This window comes from Selaginella moellendorffii, unplaced genomic scaffold (genome assembly GCF_000143415.4).
Source record: "Selaginella moellendorffii unplaced genomic scaffold, v1.0 SELMOscaffold_11, whole genome shotgun sequence".
Lineage (NCBI taxonomy): Eukaryota > Viridiplantae > Streptophyta > Lycopodiopsida > Selaginellales > Selaginellaceae > Selaginella > Selaginella moellendorffii.
In genome coordinates, this window is record NW_003314272.1 from 600,871 (window position 1) to 614,052 (window position 13,182).

The 13,182-nt window shown below is 50.7% G+C and overlaps 2 protein-coding genes across 3 annotated transcripts; one reads left to right on the top strand and one right to left on the bottom strand.

Annotated features, from left to right (window-relative positions):
* Positions 1 to 1,079: 1,079 nt before the first annotated feature.
* Positions 1,080 to 5,448, top strand: LOC9650793 (ATPase family AAA domain-containing protein At1g05910). The gene is made up of 10 exons (XM_002968637.2): positions 1,080 to 1,427; positions 1,488 to 1,592; positions 1,665 to 3,494; positions 3,553 to 3,741; positions 3,794 to 3,933; positions 3,993 to 4,238; positions 4,292 to 4,478; positions 4,533 to 4,607; positions 4,674 to 4,914; positions 4,977 to 5,448. The coding sequence occupies exons 1-10, from the start codon at positions 1,086 to 1,088 to the stop codon at positions 5,405 to 5,407; spliced, it is 3,786 nt and encodes a 1,261-aa protein (XP_002968683.1). The 5' UTR covers positions 1,080 to 1,085; the 3' UTR covers positions 5,408 to 5,448.
* A 23-nt stretch (positions 5,449 to 5,471) lies between these two features.
* LOC9650794 (homeotic protein female sterile) lies at positions 5,472 to 12,392 on the bottom strand. 2 transcript variants are annotated; one of them, XM_024673793.1, is made up of 16 exons: positions 11,547 to 12,392; positions 11,037 to 11,296; positions 10,920 to 10,971; positions 10,719 to 10,855; positions 10,595 to 10,636; positions 10,295 to 10,529; positions 9,910 to 10,231; positions 9,805 to 9,856; positions 9,675 to 9,749; positions 9,380 to 9,626; positions 9,232 to 9,325; positions 9,080 to 9,179; positions 8,695 to 9,021; positions 8,379 to 8,645; positions 6,306 to 8,328; positions 5,472 to 6,259 (listed from the first exon to the last, which is right to left on the bottom strand). In XM_024673793.1, the coding sequence occupies exons 1-16, from the start codon at positions 11,641 to 11,643 to the stop codon at positions 5,754 to 5,756; spliced, it is 4,836 nt and encodes a 1,611-aa protein (XP_024529561.1). In that variant the 5' UTR covers positions 11,644 to 12,392; the 3' UTR covers positions 5,472 to 5,753. The 2 variants fall into 2 exon arrangements, with proteins under 2 accessions (XP_024529561.1, XP_024529560.1); XM_024673792.1 differs by having other exon boundaries at positions 9,910 to 10,246.
* Positions 12,393 to 13,182: the final 790 nt, after the last annotated feature.

Here is a 13,182-nt window from a genome sequence, read left to right on the forward strand (position 1 = left end):
TCTTTCTACATTCTCCTTTGATCCATGTACTGTTTAAAGGTTTGAAGAAATGTGGTGAGAGTTGCTAATCTTTTTCAAATGTTTTGTTAGCCTGGTTAGATATTTACATAAGTTGGATAACAATATGTTTTATATTAATGTATTATTTTGTGTTTACTTGCATAAAGTTAAAATAACAGATTTGCATGGAAGAAATTATGTAAAATGCACAATAGTAAAGCTCAAAGAAAAGATTCTAAAAAAAATATAATTGTTGAGACTAATATATATAACATAAATAAGAATTGATTTCATTGTCCAAATGGATTTTGCAAATTAATTTCTATTATACACCTCAACTTTTTTTGAAGTATAAAAGAATTTTATTCTTTTGAAACTTAGGAGAAGTAATTGTTGAATTTGTATGATGAAATCTATAGTAATAGATATGCACCATCTAGGAATATAATTTTTGTTACTTGATAAACATTCTTCCTAGGATCCATAACAAACATTCTAGTGTTGCCACATGGCATTTCAAAATCTATTAAATCTTTATAAGGTTATTTAAAGCTTAGTTTTGGCTGTGGCTTTATGGAGTTGTGTAATTTGGTTTTGTGTGATCTGGGGTAGGATTTTGAAGACGCACACACACATATATATATATACCATTTAAAAGTTTTATTTATATATGTTTATGGTTCTTTTTTTGTTTTATTTTATTTTTTAAAAACAAAATTAAAATCCTAATTTACCAAATTTTTTTATATTTTTTGTTTTAACTATCTAAATACTCAATGTTTTTATGAATATATTTTATGTATAGTCTGAAAAAAATATAGTTAAACGAGCTAATTTAAGAAGTAAAATCCTTGTTTTGCAATGTGAATATTTCTTATTAATATAACATATATATATATATATATAATTATATATGTGTGTGTGTTTTGTTATGTATATATATATATTGTTATGCCACACATGTTTCAAAAATAAATAAAGACAAGTTTTATACTTTGAAAAAAACAGTGGCAGAATATCCTTTGTGTTTATTTTAAGATTTTGTTTAAACCAGGGCTACCTATCCTAGGGGTTTTTATTCGTCGATGCCAATGGAAGGCAACGAGGCGGCGGCGGCCACGGGGGATGGAGGAATCAGCGCAAGGAGCTCCGGATCGTCCCATTCCAGCTCCGATTCAGCGACTCCCAATCGCCGTCGCAAGCGCGCCTTTCTAGGTTCGAAATCCGTGGCCAGCGACGCTGCTGTCTCAGATCTTCCCCTGGCGCTCACTCGCCCCGTGAGGAATGCCCGGCTGCGCAACTATTACCCCGACTACTCCATCTACAGTGGTATGCCGGCGCGTAGGGCAAAGGCCAGGGCCAAATCCAGCAAGAATCGCGGCTCCATGAAGCAGCGCCTCGCGAAGATGCTCAAGCCGCGCCACAGCGTAAGCGAAATCTTGTCTTTCGAGGTTTTTTCTGAGAGATATCCTGGGATTTCTCGCCAGAATATCGACGGAGGAGGCCATCACTTGCGACGCTCAACGAGGAACCGGCGGATGTCTGTGCTCTACGATGATTACAGTGACGAGGAAGATGAAGAGGAGATTGTGGTGAGTCATTGAGAGAGTTTTTCTTTTAAGTAGCATCCACAACTCATTTTAAATTGTTGATTGGTAGCACAGCGCAGTTATCGTTCTAAGTCGGATGAGCATGCCAATTCCACCAAGAAATCCAGCGGCAGCATTGCGGCTCCTCGAAGAGAAGGCTTGAGGCCCCGGAATTCGTCACAGCGTTTTGAGAGGCAGAGGGTAGTGGAGTCGTCGCAGGAATCGGCGGATGACCACGAGACATCGGACGAGGACGCTGAGGAAGGAGAGGATGGAGAAGAGGACGACGATCTCGAGTCCGGGGAAGAGGAAGACGAAGGAGAAGACGGCGTCGCTGGAGAACAGGAAAAAGAAGTGGAGGCGGCCGGGGGTGACGAAGATGGCGAAGAAGAGGAGGAGGAGGAAGAGGAGGAACTAGAGGAAAGAGATGGAAAACGCAGGTACGAGCTACGCGCTCGCACAGAAACCCAGAGATCTCCTCCGAAAGGAGACGTGACGACGCCACAGAAGGTTTTCCTCGCCGAGACGGAAAAGAAGCGGAGTCGCGAAGGTGGTCGCTCTGCGTCGAGGCCGCTCAAACGGCGGCGCAGGGAAGAAGACTCTGATGACTCGCTTCTGGTGGACGAGATGGAACAGGGTCCGGGGTTTTTTGGTGCCAGAGGTGGTGCTCGGGGACCTCATCCATTTCTTCCTCCTACTTTGGATATGCACGGTTCAACGAACTGGGGTCTAGGAGTAGCTGCTAGCGGGTGGGGACACCAGGGCGACTTCTTGGGACTAGGATTAGCTAATACAGGGACACAGACAGCCGGAGCTAGCTCTAAAGGTGGTGCGGACATACAACCAGTCCAGGTTGATGACACCGTCAGTTTTGATCAGGTTGGGGGCCTCTCACACTACATTGATTCGCTCAAGGAGATGGTTTTCTTCCCCTTGCTTTACCCAAAGTTCTTCGAGAGCTATCACATCACTCCTCCCAGAGGTGTACTCCTCTGTGGGCCTCCAGGTACTGGCAAGACGCTGGTCGCCAGGGCATTGGCTAGTGCTGCGGCACGGGCTGGCCAAAAGGTGAACTTTTACATGCGCAAGGGTGCAGACGTGCTGAGCAAATGGGTCGGGGAAGCTGAACGGCAACTACGGATGCTCTTCGAAGAGGCTCAAAGGTGTCAGCCTTCGATTATATTTTTCGACGAGATTGACGGCTTGGCCCCCGTGCGGTCCAGTAAGAGCGAGCAAATACACAACTCTATCGTCTCGACCCTTTTAGCTCTGATGGACGGGCTTGATTCTCGGGGTCAGGTGGTGGTTATCGGCGCGACAAACCGGATAGATGCCATAGACGGAGCACTCAGACGTCCAGGACGCTTCGACCGTGAGTTCGTTTTCCCTCTACCGGACTCCGGTGCTCGAGCAGAGATTTTGGATATTCATACGAAAAGTTGGCACAGACGACCTTCTACAGAGCTTCGGGACGAGTTGGCTGCTGCCTGCGTGGGATACTGCGGTGCGGACTTGAAGGCTTTGTGTACTGAAGCAGCTATTCGGGCATTTCGGCAGCGTTATCCACAGGTTTATACCAGTGATGAACAATTTGTCATCGACGCAGATTCCATCCGTGTCCAAAAGTCTCACTTCTACGAAGCCATGTCTGCCATCACGCCTGCAGCGCACAGGGGAACATTAGTACATTCGAGGCCCCTCCCTCCAATGCTCGTGCCTTGTTTAAACGGGCAGCTTCAGACGGTCGTAGCTGCATTGTCAGACATTTTCCCGCTACTAAGCAATCCAGATGGCGATGAGAGCTCGGAGAATCTAACCAGGCTATTTGGCACGCACACTGGCATGATATTTCCTACGGTATACAAGCCAAGGTATCTGCTGTGTGGCACTGATAGCTCGGGACTTGTAAGTATGCTTCAGTGTGTTCGTTGCGATCTTTACTTACAAAGGCTTTTACATACAGGACCACTTAGGACCTGCATTGCTACACAAGCTGGAGAGATTTCCTGTACATTCTCTTGGACTTCCTTCCCTCTTATCCGATCCGAGTGCCAAAACCCCCGAGGAGGCACTAGTTCACATCTTCGGGGAAGCGAGAAGAAATACTCCGTCAATCCTATATTTACCTCATTTCGATTCGTGGTGGGAAACGGTAAGTGGTGATCATTTTCTTTAGTTGCATACAAGTGTTTATTCTTTTGTAGGCGCAAGAACAGCTACGCACGGTGTTGTTGATGCTTTTGGCCGATTTACCTTCCAATCTCCCGTTATTGTTACTTGGAACATCCTCAGCTCGAAAGAGCGAACTAGACGACGAAGCCTGTTCCGTGTTTGGTCGTCACATGTAAGCTTAGTCGCATATATGCAGCCAGTTTTTTAATTGCTGATTGATGTGTGGTGTAGCTACGAAGTACAAGTTCCAACCCGCGATGAAAGGGATGCGTTTTTTACGCAAGTAATAAAAAGCCTCTTTACACTCTCCAGCGAAGAAGAAACCACAAAACCTAAGAAGAATGCCGAGTTACCTGTGTTAGCGAAGGTTCCCAAGGTCGACAAAGGTCCAAGCGAGGCTGAGCTAAAAGCACAAGCCGAGGCTGAGGAGCATGCCATTCGTCGCTTGAGGATGTGCTTGAGAGACGTCTGTAACAGGTACTCTGCCAGTATTTCCTCTTTTTTCTAAAGCCCTGTCCATGGTTTTACAGGCTTTTATATGAGAAACGTTTCAACATATTCCACTTCCCCGTGGAAGCCGAGGAAGTGCCAGACTACCATACGATCGTAAAGACGCCGATGGACGTGGCTACGCTGCTCCTCCGCGTAGATAAAGGCCACTACAGGACGCGCGCCGCCTTCATGCAAGACGTGGAGCTGATACCAGCCAGTGCAAAAGTAATTCCACTCGTTCTTTCCTCCTCGCTTGCGAGCTAACGTTGTGTGCAACAGAAATATCACGGCGAGGACTACAGCAATCACACCGCTGCTCGGATTGTTAGCCGGGCGTGTGCTTTGCGTGATGCGGTACGTAATCTCCTCCATTTGCAATTTTCTATTCGTCTCGATTCTTATCCCTGCTATTTTTCACAGGTCCAAGGCATGCTGTCCCAGATGGACCCGGAGCTGGTGGCGTATTGCGATAGAATAGCCAGCCAAAGCCAAAGCGGTAGCGCGGCGGCGGCCGCGGCGCCGCCAGACGAAGCTTCCAAGCGACCTGACAACAATCCGGGAACGCCACCGGAGCCTCAGCGATCGAGCGCGAGGCTACGAGGCATCCAACCGGATTTGAACCTCCCGGCCAACGGGAACGGTGACGAAGCTGGACCAGGCGGTAAAAAAAATCTCGTTTCTCTCTTCGTAAATATTGATCCAAGCTTGGATTGTGTTTGGCAGGAGGAGAGGAAGAAGCGTTACCATCAAACCATACCGAGGAGGCGGACGAGGAGGAGGAAAACGAAGAGAAGCCAACACCATCACCAATGGACGGTGGCGATCGCAAAGATGGCGAGCAAGACGACGAGCAACAGGGAGAGGGAGAGGGACAGTGGCTGTACGGGGTGGGCGAGGACAAGATCAAGGCAGTGAAGGCCAAGCTTTTACTCCACAGCGAGGCATTCACCGTGTCGGAGCTCGAGATGCTTTACGCCAGGCTCTGCGGAAGGATCCGGCAACAGCGACGCGGCCACCTCACGAGAAGTGCCATCCTCCAATCATTACAGGTGTTTGTGGAGGAGGAAATCGCCACCGCCGCCGCCGCCACCGCCGCCGCCGCCGCCGCATCGCCGCCACTTGTAGCCACTTTTAGAGATCATACACACTCGTAATGAAAACCATATACCAGCATATTCCAGGTATATTCATTGAATATCGTGGACCTTTTTCCGGGGGTTTGATAATGTACATGGATTGAGAGAAGCGAAGACATTTATCACAAAAAGGTTTGCTCTTTTTACCTGGGAGCTCTTTTTTCTCTTCTTCGCGCCTTCCTCTTCCTTGCTTTTGTTCTTGCGTGTCTCTCTCTTTGTTCGCTCGAGAGCTCTCTTCCCGCTCGCTCGCTCGCTCGCCGCCGGGTGGTTTCGAGTATACATATCTTCCAGCCAGCCAGCCAGCTATCAAACGAAGAACCAGAAGAACTAGTAGAACTTCCTCCATCCCGCCATTTCTCTGTTTTTATGGCCTCAGCGCGCTTGCCGAAGATTGGCCGAGCAGACCCGGCGCTCCTCCGCTCGAGGCCACCGCCGCCGCCGCTGCTGCTGTGGACGCTACTGCCATTGGCGACGCGGCCACCAAAGGCATTGACGACGCCAACACTGCACCACCGTTCCCTCCGCCACCTCCGCCTCCTCCTCCTCCCTGCTGCTGGATCACTCCGCTCGAATTTACAAAGTTGGCTGCTGCCACCGCCGCCGCCACTGGATTCGACGCCGCCAGAGCTTGAGCTTGCGACGACGCGGCACCGCCGTTATCGACTCCGGCTGCTGTACACGACGCTGCTCCCACATAGCTCCCTTTGCCACCACCACCGCCACCACCTCCTCCAGGGGTTCCAGGCGGATGCTGCTGCTGCTGCCTCCCAGGTGCCTGGCTCGAAAAGCTGGATACGGATGCCTTGTGTGGGGACGGCATCGATGATGTGGACGGGATCGCTGGCGACCTCTCCGCTAATGGATTGGCATCTGTAAAAGACGAATCAGCAATGCGCACCACTGGGATCTCGCGTACCATTCTTTGAATCGGGCGTCTTCAGCGAGGCGGGTCCTCCTCCCGGATAGAAAGCGGCCGCCTGCAGCTGCTGCTGGTGGCTCGCACTTGGAGAGCCCGCCTGGTGCTGCAACACAGGCACCACAGTGCCGTTTACACGCTGCGGAGTGCCCGGCATGGAAGGCACGGACGACGCTCTAGAGCCTGGGGAAGCGGCAGGCTTGGACATGGGGGCTTGGCCGAAACCGTTGTTGTCCATAACGCCACCACCGTTTTTGACAGGGGTCCCGTTGCTGCCTGATCCCAGGGACAGGCTTTGCGATCCCAGCGACAGCCCGTTTGTGGATGGAGAACCCGCGCCCTGTAGCTGGAACTGCGGTGCCTGAGGAAGCTGTTGCTGCTGCTGCGCAAGTCCTTGCTGCTGTTGTTGCTGCTGCTGCTGCTGCAAGTACTGCTGATGGAGGAACATCTGGTTTTGACGTAGCTGATGCTTCTGGTTCGCGTGCTGCTGCAGCTGGCTCATGTGAGGAGAATGCTGAGGTGACGACTGCAAAGGTTGCTGCGGCAATTGTTGTTGTTGTTGCTGCTGCTGCTGCATGCCTTTCGATGATGGTTGATTTTGTGGCGCTGCATTAGGCATCGCTGGACCATTAGGCGACCGCTTCCCAGGTAACACTGCTGCTGGCTTGTGTGGAGGATACGTAGCTTTGCTCGCGTTCTTCTGGTTGACAGAGCCTTGTTGCTGCTGTTGCTGTTGCTGCTGCTGCTGCTGCTGCTGCTGCTGCTGCTGCTTCGATGCTACCGATGGCGAACCTGGAGCTGGACTTCCAGGCGGAAGCCTCTGCGAGGGTGAAGAGCTTTGTGGGCTTCGAGCAGGTTGTACTTGGTTCTTCGACATGGCAGCAGCTATTACCGACGCACCAGGTACGGCTGCTACCGACGGCCTCTGCGAAAGCTTCAGCTGTGGATGCTGCGACACCACCTGGTTTTGTTTCGAGGTCGCTTGCATGGCAGCCATTCCACCCTGGGCTGGAAACGGCATTCCATTGCCGGAGTTCCTATTCAACGAAGATCGATCATTGAAGGACGCTACCGGTGACCCCGAAGTAGCTGGCGGGGCTTTTGCTCTCGCAGCAGCAGCCGCCGCTTGTTTCATGTTCTGGTTGACGGGCTGTTGTTGCAAAGGAGCAGCACCAGACTGAGTTTGATGAAGACGTGATGACACCGACCCCGCAGGCAGGAGATTCATTGCGGCATTTGCCATTCGAGATGAAGAGCTGCCACTCGTCGGAGATGCTTGCATGGGTAGCGCTTCAAGGTCGACTCTGGAGATTGGTGCCGACCGTTTAGCCGCAAGCTTTCTCTCGTCAACGCTGGTCTGATTGTTCCCTTCATATAGTTCATCGACCCTCAGAGAACGAGGCTGCCCGGCCTGCATTGCGTGCAAATGAGTCTGCGTCTGACCATGTGGATGCATCCTTCCTTGATCTGCCATACCTTGAAGTACTGTATGGCCTTGCGGGGCCATTACAGCAGCAACCGAAGCAAGTCCGAGTGGGCCTGGTCCAACTGACCCCCGGGAGGCAGCCGAAGATCCATGAACTTGCGACGCCTGCGACTCCATTCCTTTCAAACTCATATGCAAGGACGCATTTGCATGTTGTCCCGCCTGCGATGGAACTCCCGGATGTTGTTGAACTGAGCCCGGCTGCAGCTTTCCTACGTGTTTACCGCCCAACGAGGAGAAGTCCTGGCATCCATCTGGTCCGACCACAACCGGAGGCGTCGCAGTTCCATTACTTGACGTTTGCTGGGAGAACATAAGGCGTTGCAGCATTTTGTTGTCGCCAGCTTCCCTGCAATCTTTTTCACCCGGTAAAGCTCCTGCCAGGCTCGAACTATACGCTGACGATGAAAGTTGCTGCTGTTGAGAACCCCCCAAAGCGGAGAAAACACGGCCACCCTGTTGCGGTTTTTGAGACTGGCCCTGCTGCTGTTGCACAAGATGCGGGGCATAGAATGGATTGTTCACAAATTGAGCTGCCTGCACATAAAAGAATATCAGTCGCAAAACCAACGAAAGAGATAATGGACCTGTTGGGTGAGACTTTGTGCTCCGTTGAAATTATGGGAGCCGAAATGAGACGTCGGAAACGGGAATGGGAAAGGATTATGCTGCATTACTGCCTGAAAAAACTGAGCTTGCGCAGCCATTGATGCCACACTGCTGCTTCCAGTTCCGGAAACACTCGAGTTTCCTGATCCGTTGCCATTGCTACCTGGCATCAAGCCTGATGACCCCGCGGATCCTGAGGCATTAGTTGGCAGACCCTGACTAACAGGAAATCCAAAGGCTGGACTCTGTTACGAAAATGCTTGTTAGGATGTTACTAAATCAAATGGCACATACTTGAACATGTTGCTGCTGTTGTTGCGCAGGATGCTTTCTATAAAGCGTGTCCATAAATGGTCCTGCCTTGGATTGTTGCGTATTTCTCTCGAGTGCAAGCCCAGAAGAAACGCTAGAGCCCATTCCACTAGCTGAAGGAAGAATACCGCCATTTGCGAAGACAGCATCAGCAGGAATGTTGAGATTGTACGGCTTTCCTCCATAGCTTAAGGTTGCTGCCATTAAGGAGTGTCGAGCCACTTGCTGTTGAAGATCAATAAACCGGGCGATAAAAACGTGAATAGCGCAACGTTTCCACGTATGACGACCGCTTAGATATGGCATTATCTGATTAAAGACAGCACATTTGAAATCAAAACGCTTCAAAATAGTGGTTCTATCGTACCTGTGGATGCGAAGCATTGTTTTCTTCGGTAGAAGTACCGGTAAGTGCTGCTGCTTGAGCAGCTGCAGCCGCAACAGCCGAGGGAGGAGGGGCATAGTAACTGCAAAGAACTCAGCAAGAGATGAGAATTTAGAGTTTCTAAGAAAACATACCCTGCAGGCCAATTCGCCCGAGCAGGCGCGGTGTGGCTAGTACCAGTAGTCGCATTTAGGAATGATGATGCAGCAGACACTACAGCCGCGGAAACTGAGAAGTAAAACGATCACAAACGTAGATTGAAGAGAAGGATTACGAGCCTACCTGATCGATCCGCCTTCTGTGAGTTCTTTGCATCGACCTTGAGGCCTTTGGTGGATCTCATACCCACCATTCCTTGCTTATTGAGGTCTAAAAATTCCCTCTCATCTTTTACTTGCGGTTCGGCCTCCTTCCTCGTATCGCTTTCATCTAATTTCTGATCCCGCTGCTCCTCTTTATCTTTTTCCTTCAACCTCTCTCGCTCTTCTAGCCAGTATAGTTCAGCCGTGCCGCCAGCTTGAACGTCCATCTGCATTTTAAACAAGGTCAGCGAGCAGTTTCGCCTGTTCCCACTTACATTTTCCTTGCGATCCGTATCAGAACTCTCCATATCATTTTGCCTATCATTTTGCAAAGATGTCGATGGAGGGGCCTTAAGAAAATGCTGTGTTAGAACGTAGGAAGCAACACAACAAAGTAATTCTTACCATAAGATCAATTTCAAATTTCGCCGGCCTGTTTTCGCCAGATGAAAACTTCCTGCAGAATAACATAAGCAGATTAAAAAAACAATAGCGTGAGAAAACACATACCGCTTATTCAGATCCGCATTAGCGTTCGTTACTGTTTCGGCACTCTTTCGCTCGGCCAAGCTCGTCTTCACCTCAGGTGCGATGTCAGCCTTCTTCAATTCAGTATCACAAGGCTCAGCAGCTTGAGCCGACGCCGATACCGGGGTCCCTGCAAGACTTGGAGCAGAAGTGCCGGTTAACTTGGAAAAGTTATCGATTTTCCTCTCGTTCCGAGCTCCTTGCTCATGTTCCCTGCCCAGTGAAACAACCCCCACGCGCCCTCCAGGTGCCGAGCCTCCTTCATCCGATCGTGGCCTTATGCGAGGCCGTTTTCTTCGAGGTGCTGAAACAGAGCATGCTGTACTTAAGTCCTCAGATTTTTGCACACGAGAAAATAACGACGTACCTTCAGCAGGGTGTGATGTTACATTATTGAGAGAGGGAGGGGATAAAGGAGTTCCAGGCTGAGCGGGGGAGGACGCGGCTTTAGCAGGAGAAGCGGAAACTTTATCCAACTTCGCTTCCGCCCGAGAATCCATCTTGTTGTTCTCGCTCTTTTGGAGATTAGGCACCATTCTAGCCAAATCGAATAGAGCCTCGGCAACTTCGACCTCCTGCTCGGATATTGGAGCAGGCGAGGACTGTAGAAACAAAGATGACTGGGAATCAATCCAGAAGCCAAGCCGCTAGAGGAGCCATTTCTTACCTTCGGTGCTTTTGCTGGCCGTGGTTTTGACCCATTTGGTTTCTGCACAACACGTCTGACAGCGTTAGACCCCCTGACAGCCCAGAAAGTAGATCTTCACGGGAGAGTAAAATTTCGACCATACCATTCGACGGCCGGGCTTCCCAGCTCCGCCACTCGTATACGTAGAAGAAGGAATGTTAGGAGTTGCCGTGGGAGAGGAAGAGTGATGGGATGTGGCATTTGGCAGCTGTGGAGACTCGTGGTGTCGCTTCACGATTGCTGTGCAGAGCAAAACAAGAGAAGATCATCAGCCACTGCCCAGCAAACGGATCAAAGCTCCTACCAGAGCGAGCTTTACGAGGAACCGCTGGAAGATCTAATCCAATGCCCTCTTCCTGCCAAAAAAGGATCCGTCGTGAGCAAAGCAAAAGAGCGGCAGAGCGTCCACTTCTCTCCACACCTTGGAGCTCGGCCTTGGCTTCCCAGGCCACCGAGGAATAGTTGGAGGAGGGGGATCATCGTCCTCTTCGGTCGCTCCATCCGTGTCATCCGAGCTCTCCTCCGCCTCATCCACCGCGCTGGGCGCCGGCGCCTCTTGCCGCTTTCGCTTGTTCCGCAGCGTTGCTCCAGAGGAGACGACCGACACTAGGCTGTCCTTCTTGATCCTCTCGCGCAGCCTGGAATTCTGGACCTCGTCTATCATTTCGTCGTCGTCATGAACTGCGAGAAGATCGATTTCCCAGTTAGATGGAACCCAAATTGTACCGCATCGCGCAAGCAAGCCACAGATCTATCGATGGAGGCCATCGAACAGAGAAGCACGCTAAATGCTGCACGATCTCTCTAAACAAATTCAAGGCATCGAGTCAGTGCCAAAGAGGCAAGAAAGCAAACGAGAGAAGAAGAATGGCAAGAACACACAAAGGATTTGCAGCCAAAATTGCCCATTGCCAGGAATGGCTTTCCTGACCTGGAGAGTCTTTGAAGCCAGTCGTGCGAGGCCGCCGAGGGGCAGAAACTGGGCCACTACTGCCTGTTCTTCGCCCTTCTCTTGCTCTGTCCATCATAGCGCTTGAATCTAAGGAGGACGAAAAAGAAGAAGAAAAAAAACTAGCCCCCGTCAAAACTGAAGAACCGGTGGCCAAGAACACCACAAGAAGAGATGCATCGGCGAACTCTCTCCCTTTTCTGGAATTCCTTCACCGCTGCCAGGACGCCCTCTGGACATGGAAGCCATGCCGATTTGCCGTCACAATCTCCCCATGAATTCGCTTCCAATCTTTTTCCTCCCTGAAAATTTCGAGGCCGACGAATGCTTTCGAGGCCCGGTGGAGGAAATCCGTCAAGAAACTGAATTAGCCCCTGCCAATGCTCCTCATCGCGGCAGAGAATCCCCTGGCTGGCCCCGAAAGAAAAGAATTCCACACCATGCGGCAACAAGAAGCAAGAAACTGGAGAGAATATCAACAAGAAGCTTCCGATGGAGGCGTGCCGCCGCTGCTGCCGCCGGATCCAAGCCTCGCCAATTCGGGGCCTTAGCAGCGAGCACTCTGCCGCTCGCTCCTCCCCGCTACAAATCTCGAATCGCTCGCTGGCGCTGCTGCTGATGCGCCGAGATTCACAGATCAAACCCTAGCGCGCCGATGCCTGCCAGAGATTGATGCTTCCCCAGGACGCTCTTGATCAAGAGATTCCTAACCTAGGAGGAGAATGAATGAATGGGGAGAGAAGGCGGAGGGAGAAGAGAAATGAGAGATGAGTGGGCTACACAACACAAAACCAAGCGCAGCCCAAGGCAAACAAAGAGCGGAGGAGAGAAAGACCACACACACACTGGTCTGCCATGCCAGGTCTGGCGGTGCTGGACGTGACCCGGTTCGGAACAGCCTCGTGACCAGCTCCGGTAACAAGGTTCGGCTCTACCCACACCTAGAAAAAGAACCTCCCTTGTACGGATAAACGCGTACGGTTATGCTGGGTAAATGTCCCTCGGGCCTCCAAAGATCACGCTTTTACCTGATGCTGGAGTAATAAGGCGCAAGGTTTTTGGTGTTACTTTGTAAATGCCCAAGGAGCAAAGGCCACGTGTACAACTAGGGAATTGATATGCAGGAAGAAATTTTTTTGACAATGAGTGCTTGCCCAACAAAACAAGATTTCTACCTAATTGCAGTAGCTACCAGCTGAAATTTAAAAAACAAATCCATGTAGCAGACAATATTGACAAAATGCCCCATCCATCCATGCCAGGCCCCGGGGTTAAAGTGAAGGGAAAAAAAAGAATCCTCGCGAGGAAACGACAGGTGGCCACATCCCATGGGCTCTTTTTATTTTGTAAAAACCGGTCAATAGAACTGTTTCAAAATTCCGGTAGATAAAAGTAGCATCCACCGTCCGCCTTCCGCCACGTAAGATCCACATCGGCCGCTAGGTCCGGCGCCGAGCCTCCACCCCTGGTAGTTAAAAACTAAGCACGGGTTTAGAAGCCACGTGCGAGGGCGCGCGCCTTGGGCCGTCCACTTGGCAGCAATCGAAACCGCTCAATCGGCCAATTCATAAAAGTAACTGTATCTTGTTCGACTCAAGAGGTGTGCCGTCAATGTCTT

Bases quoted from the DNA above. Each gene is read 5' to 3' on its own strand.
- LOC9650794 (XM_024673792.1), bottom strand. From the start codon at position 11,643: ATGATGGACAGAGCAAGAGAAGGGCGAAGAACAGGCAGTAGTGGCCCA. The intron at 9,627-9,674 runs GTAAGTGGGAAC...TTTAAAATGCAG, and splicing joins ATACGGATCGCAAGGAAAAT to ATGGACGTTCAAGCTGGCGG. The intron at 8,646-8,694 runs GTATGTGCCATT...TTTTCGTAACAG, and splicing joins AACAGCAGCAACATGTTCAA to AGTCCAGCCTTTGGATTTCC.
- LOC9650793 (XM_002968637.2), top strand. From the start codon at position 1,086: ATGCCAATGGAAGGCAACGAGGCGGCGGCGGCCACGGGGGATGGAGGA. The intron at 3,934-3,992 runs GTAAGCTTAGTC...TGTGTGGTGTAG, and splicing joins TCCGTGTTTGGTCGTCACAT to CTACGAAGTACAAGTTCCAA. The intron at 4,608-4,673 runs GTACGTAATCTC...TATTTTTCACAG, and splicing joins CGTGTGCTTTGCGTGATGCG to GTCCAAGGCATGCTGTCCCA.